The sequence below is a fragment of the Galeopterus variegatus genome, unplaced genomic scaffold (assembly GCF_000696425.1).
Source record: "Galeopterus variegatus unplaced genomic scaffold, G_variegatus-3.0.2 Scaffold1762, whole genome shotgun sequence".
In the NCBI taxonomy this organism is placed as follows: Eukaryota; Metazoa; Chordata; class Mammalia; order Dermoptera; family Cynocephalidae; genus Galeopterus; species Galeopterus variegatus.
Window position 1 is genome coordinate 130,728 of NW_007727873.1, and position 21,565 is coordinate 152,292.

General features: G+C 33.7%; 1 protein-coding gene across 1 annotated transcript in view; it reads right to left on the reverse strand.

Moving 5' to 3' along the window:
* The window catches only part of SLC7A11 (solute carrier family 7 (anionic amino acid transporter light chain, xc- system), member 11), a gene marked incomplete at its 3' end in the record, with an annotated part of 64,673 nt that overhangs the window by 25,665 nt on the left and 17,443 nt on the right, over positions 1–21,565 (reverse strand). The window contains exons 4-6 of the mRNA XM_008578817.1: positions 18,555–18,680; positions 14,228–14,327; positions 8,500–8,544 (exon numbers count right to left, since the gene is read on the reverse strand). Coding sequence (XP_008577039.1) covers positions 8,500–8,544; positions 14,228–14,327; positions 18,555–18,680 — 271 coding nt within the window. The remainder of the gene's footprint in view (positions 1–8,499; positions 8,545–14,227; positions 14,328–18,554; positions 18,681–21,565) is intronic.

The window sequence follows — 21,565 nt, forward strand, 5'->3', positions numbered from 1 at the left end:
AAAAACAACCTCAGAGTTGGAGATTACAAACGCCTGACTCTGAGACTGAGATAATTTCTGCTTCCCATGGAGAAGTGTTTCAAACAAGAGAGTCTTTTACCCTGTGATAACGGATATCAAACTCAACACTCAAACAATGCAAAAGAAAAGAAACAGCTTACCCATGTTCACAAATCCTAACCTGAAAAATCCCTATGGGGTTACAAATGAACTAATGACATGATGTTTAATAACAACAATAAAAAGAAAATGGTCTACCTTTAAATAAGTGTCTACTATGAACAAGGTATTGTCAGACACATTAGTATATTATTTCTAATTCTCACAAAAACTCTGCAAGTTAAGCATTAGAATACCCACTCAAGAGTTAGGGAAAGTTATTACAAAGATCTCTCCCTCTCTTTCTTTAGGTAAGCAGCATTAAATGATACATAAATAAATACAATTCTAGTTGTATTATATTTAACATGTCTTATTGGAAATATTTTCAAACTCTGACCTAGGATTTCTATTTGACCTTAAAATCTAACTAAGGGTGTCCTTTATCTTACTACTATGTGATACCTGCCCCTCCCCTAATAACATGGGCCTGCGGTATGGTGTATGCTTCCCCACATTGGTTCTTGTATAGTCACTATTCTAAAAATAGATCCATAATATTATAAAACTAGGAGCAAATTTAGGCAACAATCTGCCTCATTTTTTCAACCTGAATATCTCAAGAATTGTAACTAAACAATAATCCCTTTTATTTCTATTTTACCTAACCAAATTCTCGTTTCAATACTTACTTTAAAATTAAGTATCTTCTCATTTAATTTAATCCCATTTGGTCTTCTATTGGCATAAAGAATAAATAATAGCCACTTTTTTCATTTTAAAAAAAAGATGGCCCTATATTTTTGAAAAGAGTATACAGGAACATTACTTTGACTCATCCTTTTTCTCTAAACACTTTAATCCATATCTTTGGATGAAGACAGTGGAGATTATGTTGCTATTTTCTAGAATTTCTGTCACATAATTTGTCACCTTGTCTGACTTTAGCAATGGTACAAGTGTAGGAGGAAATTAACTTTTAAAATACGCTTTTATTAAAAATAAACATGCAGAAGAAGATTAAAATATGTCTACATGGACTACAACTTTTCTTTCAACTACATGTGTGTCACAAAAAGAAAATCCACTGAACCTGCCATCGGGTTAGTCTTCCCCAAGCACTGCTTACTATACACGGAAAACTTGCCACAGCCTTCCCCCATCCCACTAGCTACAATCCTAGTTTTCCCATTGGCTAATTACACGGTTATGAGAAGTTACTCCACTTCTCTGAGCTTCAGCTGTCTGCACTACACAACGGAAATGATACCTATGTTACTAAACATAATCTGAAGTGCTACCTTTACCCTCTAATCTATCTCCTAGTCAATCGCAAATACTGTTTACATTTTTAATAATGGCTTTGCTATAGTCTAAATGTTTGTCCCCTCCAAAACTCATGTGGGAGCTTGATTCCCAATGTTGAAAGCTGGGGCCTTTACGAGGTGATTGGATCATGAGAACCTTGCTACTACATAATATATTCACAGAGTAAGGGGTTAATGGTTTAATGGGTTATAACAGGTATGTACTGGTGGCTTTATAAGGAAGGCATGTGAGCATAAAAAGTGAACATTAAAGTTCTCTTCCCCCTCCTCCTCTACCCTGGTCACCACAGGACTCTGTAGAGACTCTCCACCAAGAAGGCAGCTCTCAGCAGATGTGCCTCCTGGACTTTGGACTTCTCAGTCTCCAAAACTATAAGAAATAGATTTTGTTTTCTTATAAATTACCTAGTATCAGGTTTGCAATTACAAGAAATAGAAAATGGACTAAGACAGACTGTATATATTTAAATTAGGCAAAAATTTATAAAAACTATCTGGGGGTAAGCTTGTGCTTGTATTCTCCTATTTTGTACCAACTACTATGGCATCTTTTCTTGAAAAAGCAAAAATAAGATGTTAAAATATATGATACCAACCACTCAGATCAAGCCCTTGTGTGTCATATTTCATAAAGGAATTTCTTGGTAAGATCATAAACCTAAAAATATGTGACTGCAGTAGAAGTACAGTCCATCCATTATATCAGCACAATCAGCTAACAGTGTGACAATGACAATATGGGTGTGGGCATACAAATATTTGGTTCAGAAGGAAAAAAAATCTGCCAGGAAATTCATTCTGATTATGATGTGTGAGCACATTGTCACCTGAGGGAGGTTAGAGACTATAAAATAAAAAGCAATTTTCATCATCTTTTGAACCTTTTAACTACTAATAATTGGGTGCTTTGCTGATGATGCAGAACAACTTTTCAAGCTGATTAATAGGTCATGTGTGGAGAAAAAGCACCCCCCGTACATAAAACAATTATGCTAATCCTCTAATTTTTTCAAAGATTATGAAATATGCTAATCTTTGAAGAATATAGGTTTCATTGCAGATGGTGTTTATATATTATTTGTCAAGCTCATTAACATTTTTGAATTTCACATATTTTATCCTTACAACCCCATGAGAACTATAATATAGGGATTATTACCTTCCATTTAAAAGTGGTAAATAAAGATTCAGAAGCAATTTAGAGGTCTGTCCAAGGTCAAACAGCTAGTTAAGAAGAAACAGGATTAGAATTTTGATTTCCTGAACCAGTGCTATTTTCAAAGACTCAGTAAGTACATATTTTTACAGTTCATAAAAGTGAGGGACATCTTTTCTTCACTGGAAAGTCTCAACTTCATTTGGCTTATTTGAGATGCTTATATTGGTGATACAGTTTTAGCTGTGCCTATATAAATTCAAATGTTGCTCATTTTCCTAAGTAGATCGATAAGCTGAGTCAATGTTTGAATGTGACTGGAACAAAATCATCAAAATGATTTTAGTGCACAGCGTGTGTGAATATGATGACCTGGATGCATCTTGTCTCTGCTGGTAATGAACAACATGAGGTATTATTCTATTTCAGTGACAATCTTAAAAAATATTGAATCTGCATGAACGCCCAAGCAGTGGAAGACTGCAGACTAGATTTTAGTGGTCTAAGAAGTTTTTCATCAAGTATGATCCAGAATATAAAATGTACTTATAAGCCACATTTTGGGCTCAATCACCTGACTTTCAAATTCAGACATATGTAGAGAAGAGTACACAGGTAGCTGATTTGCATAAATGAGATTATGGATGATGGGAACTACAAAAGTGTGAACTCAAAAGCAGGAGATAATCTAATGATTGACTTTATACTTCTAATTTTGGAAGGTATTTCCTTTCAGGGAAAGAGATTCTAACCCTGGAATCCCTGGAATCTCCTCATTTGGGTTGCACCTACTGAGGTCAAGACGTTTTGACCCACCCTACTTACGCCACCCAACCAACAATTTATCTGCACTTGAAATTGTCATAGCAATTAGCAGCTTGTTACTCAGCATAAGCAAATGAAAATTATTGGCAGCCCAATGTAAGGAAGTTATAGCCAGTTTCTCATGTTATCATATATGAATTATTGGTGCTTAAAGATATTATAGAACAGATTTTTGATTCCGGTGAAAAACTAAGTTAGATGATCCCCAAGATCCCTTCTAATTCTTAAATTCTGTGATTCTATCAAATGATCATCACACTGTGGCATCTTGTTTTGGGCTAGCTAAACCAAACAGAAACATAGGGTAAAATTAAATCTGCTACTGTTATTGCTCCTAAAACATGAGTTTATTATTCTACACTCAAAATATAAGCTTCAATAAGATTTTTAAAAAATAGAACTTAGAAACAACTAATATGAAAGGAAATAAAGCATTCAAAAGCATTGCCTTTCAAATTTTGCTTCATAGTGGGGTTGGAATCTTTAAAAATTTTTTAAAAAACCTAGATGGCTTCCACAAAGCACTTGAAGGATTAATATCTGTCTTCTTTGATTACCCCATGATAAAATATTATAATATAATCCTGTAATTTCTGCACCACTTATTTGACACTTCAGCCTTACATGAGCAAACTGTCTTTGAGCCAAATGTATTTTTTATGCATATGTGAAGCTGAGAAATGCAACAATTTTGATCCCAAGGTACATCAACTACATGTTCCATTAGTGAGAAATTTTTAGACTGAGCAAAGACAAGGAAGAGCAACTTAGTGACCTTATTCTCTTATCATAGAATCATCTATTTTCTGTGACATCTGGACAAATATTAACCTTTTGTCTGCCTCAGTGACTCAACCAGTATAATTATACTCCTACTATGAAGCATATTTAAAAACAGATTTACCAAACTTTATGTATATTATCAGAAGAAAAGCACAAGATAGAATAATTTTAACTGGGGTATCAATTATTTCAACAGTTGAAGAGAAGCAGTGCCACATTTTAAGATAATTCTAATGATGCCTTCCTGTCATTAATAAAGAGATGCCTCATTTTGTCAAAGGGAAAGTCTTTGCAAGCTTGGATGTAAGTTCAATTTCACAATTTAACATTTTTCAAGAGATTCATTTGTCAAACTCTTTTATAAATTAAATCTCTCTAACAATTCAGATTTTTCTATATATATATCTATTTATAGTGAGGTAACTTTCTATGAAAATTAGTTTACATCCCCTAAGAACATATATCACTTGAGTATTCGAAATAGAAACTTTAGAAATATTCTAAGAATGTAGACAACATTATCTTGAAATTTGAAAAAAATCACAAAATAAAATATTGATGTAATCTGCACTTATACAAGCATATTCGACATTAACTGCTGTTTTCTGGCAACTATTAAATTAGAAAGCTATAAAGCATACAAAGAGAAAGATTTGTCTCTCATAGAAAGCTGCATCCTTAAAATACCAAAATGCAAGATAAAAGACTTCAAATTAACCTTTAGTCGTTTGTTATACAACTTTGCTACAACATATTTAGGCAAGATATTTTTGTTTTATTTTGCTGTGTTTTTAGTCAGGTTAACAGTGTTATATGTCCTATAAGTAATAGGCCTTTTAAAATAGGATAATCAGGAATTAAACAGTCAATAAGGAATTAAAATACATATTCTAAAATTTTTTAAGACTGCAACATCTAAACTGAAAGGCAATAATGTGAATGTTTGTGAACAATTCATAGACCGATCTGATCATTCAAACTGCCTTAAAGGTCTCTGGACATTTTTCCCAAACCAAGCCTCTGTTCGTCTAAGTCATCACTGGTACAAGGTGTGATGTCTTTGAGGCATCAATTAATATATATTAGAAGTAGGCAAAGTATTCATTAAACTTGACACTCTGATTATTTAAATCTTCTATTGAAGTTGAATATTCAGAGCATGTTGACAGCCTGTTCTTCAAAAATGACTGATGATATCAAGCTTTACTGACTTCCTCAAGTAGGCAAAGTATTCATTAAACTTGACACTCTGATTATTTAAATCTTCTATTGAAGTTGAGTATTCAGAGCATGTTGACAGCCTGTTCTTCAAAAATGACTGATGATATCAAGCTTTACTGACTTCCTCTAAGTCTACTATTTTCAGCTCTTCAGAACAGAGAGAATAAATGAAGTGAGAAGAACACTGGAACAAGACTGATGGACAAAAAGACTAATCTCAGACCCCCAAGGTCAAAGCAAAGCAATTCATTTCTTTGCTTTCATCAACACAAGACATGATTTATCAATCTAAGAGCAGGATTACAAACATTGTACATCTCAATAACATATTCTTTGCACTGTGTAACTCTTTGAACAATGACAAATTGCATAGTCCCCACAAAAGTAATGTCATACGGCAAAATTCATTATATTTGCAAAAACGCTTTGATTTTTAAAAACAAATGCATACATTAGCAATTATTACTACACATCCCATTTGGGGGGACAATAACATTTTTTTATCATTACACAATATAAACATTTGTTGTGGCCCTCTGCCAATTTCTCCCTAATCCAGTCTTTGGGATCCAATTCCCTTTGTGGTCCAAACTTTGCATATTCATGTCCCTCAATGTACCATTCTTATTCTAATACATTTATTTATGGAACCAGCCACCATGATAAAATTAAAGGCAATATTCTTCTATCATTACAAAAGTTCAATGTAACCATTGCATTTGAAAGATTGCTACTTCCATAAATCCAAAGCTCTCTTGGAGAAGAAAACATTGCAAGGAAGATCCTGGGAAAATATCTTAACATTATAAATGTAATCATATAAACATGAATTTTGCCCAAGTTTATCTCTCACTTGTTACAACATTTAAGGAACTGTTCTATAAGGCATGCTTAAAATAGCAGGTCAGAAATTATTTCATAGGTAATTTAGGTAATTTGAAAGATTTCTTGAAATGAAACTACATGCAAAGGGTAGTCAATTGAAATCATGAAATCTTACTCTGCATTCTACGTATTTTAAATCACATTGCTATTTTTAGTGATCTAAATTAATTATCACCTTTTCCATTAGGTCACAATTTTAGAAAAATTTTATTGCCTAGATGGAGGAGGATAGTAAAAGGTGTAGTATCTTTGGCTAATGATTCATTTCACCAGCTGCCAGAAAGTTGCATGTTACAGCACACCTGGACACATGCACCCATGACTGATTGGGAAACACATTTATCTTGGCACATCACAAAGTAGATGGAATCATAATTATTCTCCCTTGTAACTAAAGGTATTTTGGAGCTGAATCTACCTACAAAATAATACAAATTATACATCTGGACTAGATCCACATAATTTTACCAGCTGTTCTTGATATTCAAATATTTTCTCAAAGCAGTCTCTGTGTTTAAAAAATAAAATTCCGTTTTAAAAGACCTCAACTTATTGTCAACACTACAGGGGAATGTTATTTAAAAAATTAGGACTTTGACTAAATTGTTCAAAATCCTGAGTTCTTTGGTTGAAAAATACATAACATAACATTAACAGTTTACTGTACATTAAGGGATTTTGTGGATCTCCCATATTTTAATTTTGAGAAAATAAATGTGTTGGCTAAGTTTTACACAGAGTCCTCCATGTAAAAATTGAATATCCAACTACTTCATGTGAAAGAACAAAAAGGTATCAGAGGTTTCTTTCTTCAACTTAAGTTTTAGCAATTAGTCATAACATTGACTTCAAAAATCAATTCTTAGTCTCTTCTGAGAAGTTCCTTATTTTTAGACCTTAAGAGTTGGCTGGTTAGCTCACTTGGTAAGAGCATGGTGCTGATAACAGCAAAGGGTTCAGATCCCCTTACTGGCCAACCACAAAACAAACAAACAAACAAAATTTTTAAAAGACCTTAAAATGATATATCAAATTAAAAGCATTTAATGTTTTATTACTTTTTAATTTTTATTTATATTTATTTTTATTTGTTTTATTTTTACTCTCTCTCTCTCTCTCTCTCTCTCTCTCTCTCTCTCTCTCTCTCTCTCTCTCTCATATTTACCTAGGGAACGCTTATTCATCATTTGAGACTTAATATAAGCAACACCTCCCCAGAAAGAATTAAGTATTCCTCTTTTTCTCTCTGCCAAACTGAGTAAATAATCTATTATGGTGTCGATCATAGTGTTACATTTATTTGTTTATACGTTTGACTTACTGATTAAACAGTAAAATACTTGAAGACAAGTCTTATTCACCATGTAAGATGTTCCTAGCCCAATGGTTACAACATAGCAGATCTTTAATAAAAATGAGATGAATTAAGCAACTTTATAGTTTAGTCTATATTTTATACTACACTTCTTAAATTTTCCCTCTTTTGCCTCAAAATTTTAGTGTTGTTTTTCTGTACAAAGCCAAATGTTTACAGACAAATCATAAAAATAATTTATTTTTCTAAATTAGTTCATTTTAGAAACATATAAATCATCAAATCATATAAATATTAAATTATCTAGGGAGAAAAAGTAAAAACAATAATCTAGCTCTCAAAATTTACAAGTTCCTATACCATTCTGCAGGTATTTCTAGGCTTTCAAAACTAGTTGTCCATTTATTACTATACTCTTTAATTGGAGAGTTATGAAAAAAAGTTATACTAATTATTAAAATTAATCAACTTTTTGAGTTTAAGCTATACATGTGTAGCTGAGAGCCTATGTTAAATTATATATATATATAAAGTTATACTAATTATTAAAATTAATCAACTTTTTGAGTTTAAGCTATACATGTGTAGCTGAGAGCCTATGTTAAATTATATATACATATTTATAAGGAATAGATTACCTATAAAATATAACTTCATTCTTTTCTGCTTTCAAGTTAGAAGACAATTTAGTATTGAGTGTAGAAAATATAATTTTTTACATATAATTTATGATAAAATCAAATAAATTTTACCTCCCTAAGAGAATAAAAATGGTGATGATGATGATAAAGTTGACTGGCCCACACTGAATTCAAGTCTGCTTTCACAGCTATGTAATCATAAATTCTATTCCTTGTAAAAATTTCACAGTAAATACAGCTACTTACTTTTCAGGGTTTTCCACTTCTTCAGTAACAAAATTGAGGTAAAACCTTAAAATATATAAATGAATTATAAGCTATTAATATATTTTACCATTGCAATCCAAAGTGTCAAAATTTAAATATTTAAAATTGAATGCAGAATTACAAAAATGTTGTAAAAAATACTTCTAATAAGATGAATATTCAACCACAAAAATCTCCCACAAATTATTTTTCTATTAAACCATATTTGTGCAGTACTTATCATGTGTCAGACACTAAGAGTATGAAAGTGGAAAGTCCACAGTTTTTTTCTGAAAGGAGCTCATAGTTTTTAGAATGGCCCAAAGAATACTGTGAAATAGTGGGATATGGGAGGCAGTGCTGGAGCAAGCACATGGGAGCCAGAGGGCAGGTGTAGCCCAACCTGGTAGGTCAATGGAGATTTTCTAGAGGAGGCACAGCCCAACTTGAGCCTTCAAGAATGCTTCACCTTTAGCTCTGGTGAGGCCGTGTGAGGACGTGCCAGATTGAGCATAGCACAAGTGTTGCAGAGTGGTTATGTACAGAAATATGAGCAACGACTTAGTATTCTGCATTGCAAGTGTGACAGAGGCAGTGGGAACAGAATGTAAGTGCAAGGTGATCTTTCACTCCGGGAATCCAAATTTTAGTGGTGGAGACAAGTCAATCAAAACTTACTATGCAATATAAGTATGGCAGCAGCATTTCCCAGTTTTAGGGAACTATTACTGGCTTCCTAGATATAAACTCATTGCACAAGAAGGATAAATGCTATAAATAATGTTATACATTTTGAAATTGCTAAGAGAGTAAATTTCAAATGTTCTTACCACAAAAAGTGGTAAGTATTTGAGGTAATGGACATGTTAATTAGCTTGATTTAATTATTCCACATTGTATTTATAGATCATAACATCACTTTGTATCCCATAAATGTATGCAATTATAATTTTTCTATTTAAAATTAAAAATTAAAATTAAAAAATAAATTCTCAATTCACACTTCTTCCTTTCAGTTCACTANAATTAAAAATTAAAATTAAAAAATAAATTCTCAATTCACACTTCTTCCTTTCAGTTCACTAATTTTCAGCATGCATGTCAAATAACTTCAAGTCACAAAACTATGAAGTTACCATTTCTCTATTTTATACAATTCTGTAATTAATTTTAGGCACATTATTGGTCATTATGCCACATGGTGACATCTAAAGAGCATGAAATTTTGAACATTTCCTAAGTCTAGAGCACTTTTCTGGGTCTCTTACATGACATGAAGCATTCTAGCACATAATATTTTACATTCAAGTTTCATAGCTTTGTAAACATTACCCTAAAAGCCAGCCCTAGAGAAATTCAGATTCCTTTTCTTTAGTTTGTTATTCTACCAATCCCACCCGGAATGTCTACCATCCTGCATCCTTGACTTTGTTTTCCAACCTAAATGGACTTCTGCAGTCCCTTTAAAGCCCTCATCGTTTTCTCCTGAGATTGCACAATGTAATATCAGGGCAAACTCTATCTTCGAAAAAGCATATATAGGTAATTGGATCATGAAAATGGGAAAAATATGGGTGCATTTTGGGAAGAGCTAAACACATAGTGACAAAGACCTTTCTACTTTATTTCATAGTTTCAGAAAATTTTCACAAAATAAAAAAGTCATATTTTCAATATACTCTTCTGTTATTATTTCTTATATGGTAAAAATAACATTTTACATAGGTACGCAGGAGCACAGGTCTATAGGTACAAATTCTCTACAATCTAACACCAAATGGCTGGAATAGTAGTTCTTGAGCCCTTAAGGTACTTAAAGTATCTCACAACCTAAAACAAAGATGAGGAAACCTGTCTTGCTCCATCTTTATAAAAACCCCATCTAAATTCACAAGTAGGCAAGTTGATGTTCCGGGTTAGTTATCTACAATGTTAAGGACTATGTTAAGTAGAAACATTTGAAAAGCTGAGAAAACATAGCAATAAAAGTGATCTAAAAAGTTAGCAGCCAAGGATTTTTTTTTAATAACTAGAAAGCAATTTTAATGACTAAAGTATTTTTAATGACTAAAAAATAGAGTTTGTAGTTATACCAGGAAAGCAAGCAACAATCAGTACTTCTATCTGAAATATGATGTGTTTGTTATAAGCCTAGGGCAACAGAAAGTATGGGAAGAAAATGCAAAAAACAAAAACAAAAAATCACACACACACTAAGAAATATTCTAGGTTTCTCATGTCAAAAATACCAGTTCTTTCTTAACAGTTGTTTTAGAAACTGGTCTTTTTCAACAATGTTAAAGCAAGAAAGAAAATATTTATTTTAAAAAGAACACAATTTCAAATATTTGCCATAGCTCCAGAGAATAAAGAAAAGGAAAGGGCTTGGGACAAGTTGGGACGTAGGAAAGAGAAAGCTTCTTATTTTAGCCCAAGCATTTGCATCCTGTGGGAAATCCGCCTTTATGGTCTCCTAGTCTCCAGCCACAAGTCCTTAGTATTCTCTTTGGTTTACATCTCCTCAAGGCCTCTAGAGAACATTCACAAGATCTATTGTTCCAGCTTTTCCATGATTGTGCATAAAAGCCACTGCAATGCTGGCAATGCATTCCAATACCCAGCTATGTGAATTATTTTAAAAAGAAGCTTGTTCTTTAGATTAGATTTGACACAATGGTACAAAATAATCCCAGCAGGTGCTTTAGAAAGACTAAATCCATTGAGGATAGGATCTGAAAGGGAGAAAAAAGGACACTCCAAAACTATTTTTCTATCACGCCATTTTTCAAAAAATCTTATCAAATAATGTTTAGCTTTGGATCAGGACATGGGACTGAAATTGGTTGAGTTTCCCAAAAGCCACAAGCAGGATTGGCAGGTATATTTCTCTGAACACAGACGTTTGCAGTAATATTAACATTGCACTGACGCAACTCTGTGACCTGCGGGGGTTAATGATTTCTTTTCTCCTAATCATGTTTCTATGAAGGAGTTTTCGTCATTCTAGAAAGGTTCTACACTCCTCAAAGCCAAAAGCCTACTCTGTTCAGACTCCCCAAGGCCTGATGCTGGGTTTTTTTCCCCAACTACTAATAGAGCAAGGTCTCCAGGACAACAATGCTCTTGCTGCTTTAACTTACACACTAACAGGCTGGGCAGTAAGCTCGGATGACAATAGCTGCTTTGCTTCTGTCTCACTCATTTGCAATGCCCCCACCTTTATTTTATTTTATTTCATTTGCCAAACATTGTCATAACAGCAGCACAGGAATGGTGGCTCATATATAGTCCCCCATTTATAATTCCCCAACTCAGTCTTGCAATTATATCATGAAAGATAGAGGTCAGAAGGGCAGGGGTCACATTTGGAAAGTGCATACTGTCCCTCTCTTTTCCCATTTATAATTCCCCAACTCAGTCTTGCAATTATATCCTGAAAGATAGAGGTCAGAAGGGCAGGGGTCACATTTGGAAAGTGCATACTGTCCCTCTCTTTGGGAATTCGCTTAGCCTTCATTTTGTTCTATTTACATACAGATAATAACTTTTCCTTTGGTACTCTAAACCAAGAGACTATTTTTTCTAAACACAGCTTCCTTCAAGACTGATGGCCATAGATTAACAAGAAGATTATTTCTACCTCTTCACAAAGCAGCATTCAGGTAGCACAACAGCCCGTTACAGAAACACAGTCATTTATCTGTCCCCTACATAAGCCACTTGTATCAGATAACATTCCATTTAAAATCCTGGACTTATTTTTCAATATTGTGATTGAACCCTCAAGAATATAAGGAAATCAACGGTTTCTTGTCTTTAAAATAGGGAGGAGACATAAGGATTTAAATGGGTAAAAGTATAGAAAGATTCACATAAACCCTTTTATCCCGTAAACAGACACATTTTGGATTCAGCATCAGTAAAATTAAATATTAATAAGATAATTTTTTTTCATAATGAAAAGAGTCTATATACATGGAGAAATCTACTGGCCCTCAAAAACCTACAGAAGTGGAGAAAATTTGCTCTCCATACAGCAGGTGACCTGAATATTCAGTTCTGGGTCGTGAAGGAGTGAGTAGGGTGGAAGAATATTTTTCGATTCCGTGGGAACAGATGCAGGGTTCTCACAGGCAAAAGAAACTTCATTCAACAGAATTAATCAAATCTCCCTTGTGACTGTCTCCACATTCCACATTCCTGGTTGCATATTGCCAGGCTCCCAACACTTGGCCATGGCTGAAAGCTTTTGCCACCTCCCCACTTTGCTCTGGCATCTCAGGCGAGCCTCCCAGTGGCTTGGCTGAAGCCCCAGGGCACAGAGCTCTGATCAGGCTGAAAAGCCATGGAACAGTTGATTTTGCTTCTGACCCTGTGATCACACTCAGTTCTTTTCTTTGCCTAGCACCACACTGTGCTTTGAACAAAAGTAAGAAGACTTCAAAAACACTGAGTGATTCAAAACTAATGCTTACACACAATGGCTATAAAAATATTCTGGGAATATACAAATATTGTACACTTTTCTCAGAGCTACACTCCAACAACCTTCAAACATACTTTGTTTCAAAAGCCATGTTAAAATTTTAAGTTTCTGTACTCTCTTAATTCTCCTCTAATGCTATATTTTCATGACAGGGTAAATGCTCCATTTATTTTGAAATATATCTTTATATTCCATGCATTCCCTAGAAGGTATGAACCTAAAAACTAAAGAAACAAAAGGAAATTATATTTGTGTTAGAAATGGATTTATATAAGTTTTCAGCCAGTATAGTTTCCTGATATTATTTTTATGGTCATTGAACAGTGTCATACTACAGCTGTGTAATTATTAGTTCTATAAATAATTTTAAAGAATTATAATCATTATTTACTCTAAAACAATAAAATTTAATCTTACTACAATGATTTTGATTTGATGTTTAAATAATAATTTTGTACCTAGTGGCCTTTCTTGCAGGAGTCACTTCAACTAAAATCTTACCGGGTCAATAAAATTTATGTGGGAAAAAGTCCACTCTTATCCATGATTATTGTTATACAAGTATCTGAATAAAGCAAGGCATAAATACAAAGTTCTAATGCCTTTAGCAGAATGAGAGGTATCACAGAAAGACGCACTGACATTGCTGCATATTTTTGTTTTCAGATGTTGGGGAAATTTTAAGGAATTTGTAAAGTCCTTTAAAATGTATAAGATTTTGTAGTGTAGCTGTATTCATTATTCTGGTTTCTCCTTCCCTGCCTTTAGAGTACCATTTCACCACCTGGGAACATTTATTTCCATATCTGAATGATTTCTCTTTCTCATGGATTGGTGAGGAAAAAAATCAATTAATCACTATTTGTAAATAGCCTTGGAGCTTTAGTTGAAAGACCTTTTATCAAGCAAAGTATTATTCTTTGATATCTTATGGCACTATTATGTCCTTACTGATACATACTTATAAATGATTTGTGCTGGTTCTTAACACTGAGTATTTGTTTGTTTTTCATGACATAAGGCTAAATGTATAGTCACCTTGATTGAAAACCTCAGTTACATTTGCATTTAGTCATATGCACAGTAATTGGCCTAGTGTAGGGGCCATCCAAATTTCCCAAAGCATGTCTTACCGGATTACAGCTACTCACATTTGCCTAGCACCTTGCTTGGCACTTAATCAAAGCACTTGAAGGAGTTAATGAACCTTACAAACCACCATATCTGGAGATATCAACTTACCAGCCAGCATATGCATACATCCCATAATAAAAAGCCAGGGGTAACCCCATAATATTTGCATCTTTTCCTGAAAATGAGTCTTTAAAGTACTGTGTTTGCCCTGCAATAGAAGAGAAAGATTTTAGGATTTTTTCAAAGAATTGGTTATTATTCACTCTTTAACCACAAACAAGGTGTGAGAAGTTGATGAACATTAATGTTTTAGGTCTAGATTTCTTAACTCTCCGCTCATTACCAACTTTATCTATTAATATGTACATTACCTATTCTAGAGCAGGAGCCCCAGAGTATATTGATCACCACTAACACTATTTCACATTTCTCTTTTAATAAAACTATAGCAAAAAGGAAAATGGCATTTAAAAAAACAATCCCGTGTTTGAGCATGCCTCTTCTTTGACCATGAAAGAAGTTTAAAGAATCTTCTGCTACTATAGTAGGTAGGAGTGATATAGAATTCTTAAAAGTGAGAATAATGTATTGCTTAGCAAGAAATGCAAAGAAAAAGTGTTTGAGCATGCCTCTTCTTTGACCATGAAAGAAGTTTAAAGAATCTTCTGCTACTATAGTAGGTAGAAGTGATATAGAATTCTTAAAAGTGAGAATAATGTATTGCTTAGCAAGAAATGCAAAGAAAAATCAAGGGTCAATCCTCAATGAGGACATGGCACAAAACCCCAGGACCACCTTCCAATATCATTCAACTTTCTGTTCTCCGTTTGTTCCCGATAGTTCATTAGACACGTACCTTCTAGAATAGGGGCTGGAAAACCCTCCAGACCAAATCTGCCATCCCAACCTGCAAACCTCTTTTGTAAATAAAGTTTTATTGAAGCACAGCCATGCCCTCTCATTTAAGTATTGTCCATGGCTACAATAGCAGAGTTAAGTAATTGTGACAAAGACTATATATGGTCCACAAAGTAGAAAATAGCTACTATCTGATCCTTACCTCTCATTTAAGTATTGTCCATGGCTACAATAGCAGAGTTGAGTAATTGTGACAAAGACTATATATGGTCCACAAAGTAGAAAATAGCTACTATCTGATCCTTTAAAGAGAAAGTCCACTGACCCTGTGACTCTGTCCTAGTGAATGGCATAATAAACATTTTTTAAAAAAAAATTATACCAAACTCTATAATAAATAGGTTACAACAAAAATTGCATCAATGCGTGGATTGAATGCTTTTATTCATCACATTTTTCTCTATTTTGTTAATTACAATGAACCTTTTTCTTGTATATAGTTTTAAAAGTTAGAAATTCAGATTTTCTTTAGTCAGCCAATATTCAAACGTAAGCAGGAAAAAGTCTCTGTTTCCCAAAGTAAATAGCAAATGAAATTACTCAAATGGGAAATGTGACTTTGTTTCAAAATCAGTCTTTACCTAAAAACAAAAGAGGGACAGGAGGTGGATGATGTATATGAGTCACTCTTCACCTCAAAGTCAAATCTGAGTCGTCGCCTGCATTGCCCAGGCACAATGTATAAATTGATAAAATATATGTGAGAATGGAGACCAAAAATGAAGAATGTCTAGTTGCATACTAAATGATTTTTTCTTCAAAGTAACCAATTCCCAAACATAGCTCATTTTTAAATAAATATAAATTCAGAAATGCCTGTTTTACTAAAACGTTTCTGTGTCCTTATAGAAGAAAAAAATAAATCCTAGAATTAATATAAAAATATCTGTCGAATATTTTTTTATCTTGATCTGTGGTATCCTAAGCACACAGGGACAATATCCCTAAAAGTGCAGCACCAAATAATCAATGAGAGAAACCAAACTCTGTAAAGACTGGGTCACAAACACGGATCTTCAAAAGTGCCTTTTTGAGAGCATTACAAGAGAGGCGTTTTGTTTCTAAACTTTAGGAATATATCGGCTGCATAACAGAGGTCTCAGGAAGATGAAAGTCATAATATTCAAAAGAAAGTTCAACAAATCTTCACAAGTAAATACATAACACAAAACTATTTTCAGGATATGATTAGAGTAGAAACAAATGCACAATCTGTATTAGTAAGGTCTTTCTCTTCCTGGAGTTTCAGATTAATGTGAAAAAATATGTTATCATGTTAAAGATAAGGAAAACTACAATTTTATAATAATAGAGAAATATACACCTGTTATGAACGTTCTCCAAAATATTTTTTTTTATTTTTATTTTTTATTTTTTTATTTTTTGGCAGCTGGCTGGTACAGGGATACAACACCAGACCTTGGTGTTATCAGCACCACACTCTAACCAACTGAGCTAACTGGCCAGCCCTAAAATTTCTTTAAATGTGATAATATTCTCAAGGAATTTCTCTGTTGGGTGAGATCTATTAAAGAAGCCTGGTCACAGTAAGCATTGATATCATAAGTATTAATCATAGTATCACTCTATTGTAACTGCCAGTAAGGATCCAAGAGATGTATTATGACCTCTGGTCTCAAGAATTTTCAATACAGGGCCGACCCCATGGCTCACTCGGGAGAGTGTGGTGCTGGGAGCACAGCAGTGCTCCCGCTGTGGGTTAGGATCCTATATAGGGATGGCCGGTGCGCTCACTGGCTGAGCGCAGTGCGGGCGACACCAAGCCAAGAGTTGTGATCCCCTTACCGGTCACAAAAAAAAAAAAAATTTCAATACAACAACATCTGGGCATCCAAACCAAGACTTACACACATATACAGGTGGTAAAAATTGACTGCAGTCTATAATACTACCTATATTGTCTTACATTACACCAAAAGAAGCAGAAAGAAAATAAATCTTAGTTTCAAGGGATAGCATATCATCTTTTGGGATCTAAACTAGAACTAAAGAAGAGCTTGTAACCCAGAGTTTCTGCACTTTCCAAATACTGAAGGAAACTCCTTACAGAAGACTAAAGTGTTAGCCCAGAGAAAGAAAACACTAACAAAACAGATTGTTTTGCCTTCATTGTTAATGGATAAGATAGAATATGAGCAGCCTAGCTTTGCGGAGGACAAGGTGAATTAGAAGAGCAAATTCATGTCTTCTCTGCAGTGCGAGCTCTAGTGTTCAAAAGTTATCTGAGGTTGCTGGATTTGATGAAAGCATTTCACCATCAGAGCTCGAAGATCTCCCACTAGGCATATTAAATGGACAACAGCAGCTCCCTTTCCCCAGCTACAGAGTGACTGATCTTTCAATGTTTGTTATTGTTTAATGCCCCCACCAACAGCGATGATTTTGCTGAACTTTGGCATTTTTTTTTCTTTGGCCTTGTATAATGCTTCTCCTGAAATGTCATTAAATTTCTCTATAAATTCCCTTTCTTGGAACAGTCAATATCAATGTAAATTTACTTAACATGCCCAAGGTATACGTCACTCCTTTACAATTGTTTTCTCACTTTCCTATTTATTTTTTGGCCTTGTATAATGCTTCTCCTGAAATGTCATTAAATTTCTCTATAAATTCCCTTTCTTGGAACAGTCAATATCAATGTAAATATTTTATTACTTAACATGCCCAAGGTATACGTCACTCCTTTACAATTGTTTTCTCACTTTCCTATTTATTTCCTACTATAATGCCCATTGCTAATTAAATAACTCATGTGGACCTTTTTCTCTTCCAACAATTTCCACTGAGTCTAAGCAGTGGCCTGTGCCTTCCTCTCTAAAACAAAGAAATTCTAAATAACATCACCTCTCAACTTCTTTTCTTATTAAATAGTAAACTCTATAAGGCAAATAACCCTAGAAAATGTTACATTTCTTCAGAAATCCAAATTTTACATTAAAAATAATGTAATAATAAAAATTAAGTTCTTACAACTATTTTTATTCTCATATAATATTTGTTTTTTAGGAATGCTGTTCCCATATCTAACTTCTCTTCTGAGGATATCACTCTCAAGGTAAAAGGAATAACAACCAGAAAGTAAAAGAATTATTGATCATCTTTCATTATTCTCCAGATAGCTTTTTCTCTCTAACCTTTGTTACTATTTTTGAACAATTTTAAAGTAAAAATAAAAAGACATATTTATCTGTAGTTTAATTAAATGACAGATTTTTTTCCACTTTGAGTTTTCACTTCAAACAGTTTATACTTAGAGAATTCACCGATGCCTTATTTTGTTGCTTGGCCCAGTCTTAATCCTCTTGCTGACATTCAACTGTAAATACCAATGCACCTCCAATGTAGCAGCCTTTCAAATCAATTAGATGACAGTATAGAATTAAAGCTCCACAAGCAGACATTAATTAAGGATTCTGCTAGTACAAGCAAAAGTTAGTGTTAGAAGAGACCATAAGCAGATACGTATTTTAAAAAGCATTTACTTTTTAGTCCATACCTTTAATTAGCTGCATAACTCCAGGGACTATAATTATCAGAATTGCTGTGAGCTTGCAAAAGGTTAGGAAAATCTGGATCCGGGCACTCCAGCTGACACTCATGCTATTTAGGACCATCACTACAGCTGCAAACAAATGGAAGTAGTTACAAAAGGCAAATCCTCACTGGCATGAAGACTTCTTAGGTTCTTGATACTCAAAGTGCCATCTATGAACCAGCAGTGCTGGTATGACCTAGGAGTGTTTTAGAAATGCTGAATCTCAGACTGCCCCAGACCAAATGAATACAAACCTGCATTACAACATCATCTCCAGATGATATTTATGCACATTAAAGTTTGAGAAACTTGGATAAAACCTCTGGACAGGAAGAATTTCTCTCTTGTTCTTTGTATGTATAAGTAAGAATGAATATATATTGTAGTGCTCGAACAATCATATAAAAATATCTCCTAACCAAATCCTGAAATCACCACAGCATGTGATAAGATTGCTGAATTTGACTGCTTAGCTTGGTGTGACAACTATTTCCTATGTCCATGATGGCACACCAGCTAATGTAAATCACATTCAAGAAGGGACAAGAAATGGAGAAGTTGGCTGGGATCTCATCTTTACTCTCAGGACTAGCCTTAGCCAGCACTTTTCTTTTTGGTTTTCCTCTCCACCTCCCAAATAGCACATCAAGAGGTCACTTTCAACCTTTTCTAGAAGTATAGGCCTCCAAGATACGTTTTGGTACTCAAAAAAAATGTCATAAGTGATGAGCCTAAAAGAATTTCCAAACAAGGATGCACACTGGCCTCAAAGCAAGCAAAATTTCTCATTCTTATTAATACAGTCTACAGTTTCCCAAGCAGCAATCACTATTCACCCTTCCCACCTTGTGGACCATGAAAACCTGGAGGACAGAACAAAGGTTATTTATCTTTGTGTTGCTAGTATCCAGCTCCATGCCTGGCCCAGATAGATAATTAACACATTTTTGTTGAATGAATGAACGAACTGGATCCTCAGTTAAAAAATCTAAGGCACAAAGATGAATAGTGATGCTCTAAGACCTTCCTCCTCTACTCTGCTGGATTGACTGAGGTTATCATAGACAGCGAATTTCAACTTTATACTCTTAACAAAACCTTACTCTTAGTGTTAACTAAACAAAACAAAAAAAGCAACTTCATTCCTGACATTTCCAGTTACTACCTATAAGCTTTATTTTTCTTATGGTGCATTCCCCCTAAACAAATATCAAAAATGTATAAAGATATTTCTGAAGGGAAAAAAAAAAACAAGATTCATATAATTCAAGTTGCAATTGGAAGTTTTCCGTATGTACAATAATAAGAGTTATCTTCATAGCTACCATTACCTGATACCATCACTAGCTCATTTCAGAATTTAAGAATCAGTGCAAATGTTCTCAATACATAATAATGGCAACAGTTTTAAACAACTCAGACCCTTAATGAAAGGTTAATTAAGGTATATCCTTTTAATGGTTTATATGCAGTCATTTAAAGTCATGATGCAGTTAAATATTTATTACCTAAAAGGCTGTTCATGATATATTACTGACCAATTTAGCAAGTTACAGAGAGATGGATGATTAGATAGATAGACAGATAGATAGATAGATACACAGATTGATAGATACACAAAGACAGAGATAAAGGAAAAGATCTGAAAGAGTATTTACCAAAACATTAACAGCAGGTATTTATAGATTATAGAATACCACGTAATTTTCAATTTTTGTATTCATTTTTCTATTGTGTTTATTTTTCTATTTTAATAAATTTTATCATAAGCATGTAGCATTTTGGTAACTATATTTAACACTATTGAATTGTACACTTGAAATTTGTTTAAATGGTCCCACCACAAAACAAAACAAAACCAAAAAAATGGATAACTAGGTGAGGTCACAGATATGTTAACTAACTCGATTTTGGTAATCATTTACAAACTATTTGTATATCAAATCATCACGTACTACACCTTTAAATCATACAATTTTATTTGTCAGATGTAATTGTAAAAGCTGGAAATTTTTTTTAAAAAAATAGATAAAGCAATAAAGGAAATTCTATTTTCGAAAAGAATGGAAAGATGGGAAAAAACTATTTGTATATCAAATCATCACGTACTACACCTTTAAATCATACAATTTTATTTGTCAGATGTAATTGTAAAAGCTGGAAATTTTTTTAAAAAAAATAGATAAAGCAATAAAGGAAATTCTATTTTCGAAAAGAATGGAAAGATGGGAAAAATAAGGGATCGGAAGATTCCATAGAAAGTGAAATAAGAGGTTACTAATGAAGAAATATTTCAAAGCAGTAATGATGAGAATTATCAAAAAGGCTGAAGCCTTCAATAATCTTCAGGGGAGGTTAAGGGGGGGTATTTCATCTATTTTTGAAGCTGAAAACACGAAGGAATAGACAGGTCCATTGTCAATGGCAAAGTACATTATTTTATCAGAGGAATAACAAAAATGAATTTATCTCTCTCCAATATTAAGCAGTTATAGACTGAAAATAATTTAGTGCAACTCTGCTCCCTTCTTCATCATCCAGTGATTCCTTTCCTTTTTCTATGCAAATGACTGTGTGATAAATGAGTCCTCATATGAAAATGACTTTTCTAATTAAGGAGGTTCGACATTGGCATAAAGTGAAAAAATTGGTCCTGTTTTCCCACCAGCAACAAAAGAGCACTGTTTTCTTTTAAATAGAGACCCTGAAATCCCAAACACTATCTCTGAAAGCAGTCCACAATAGAAAACAGCTGTTGTATAGACAGGAAGGAACAAAAGGAAGAAAAATGAATAAAGAGAAAAAGGAAAAGAGAAAGGAAAGAAGGGAGGGAGTGAGGGAGGGAGGGAGAAAGGGAAAGGCGTTCTCATTTCTGGAACATCTAACAATCTGTGTATTTGAAAGGAGGAAAGAGGGTTTGTTACTTTCATAAAAAGTGTAAGTTCCTAACTCCTGTTGAAACAGAAAAAAAA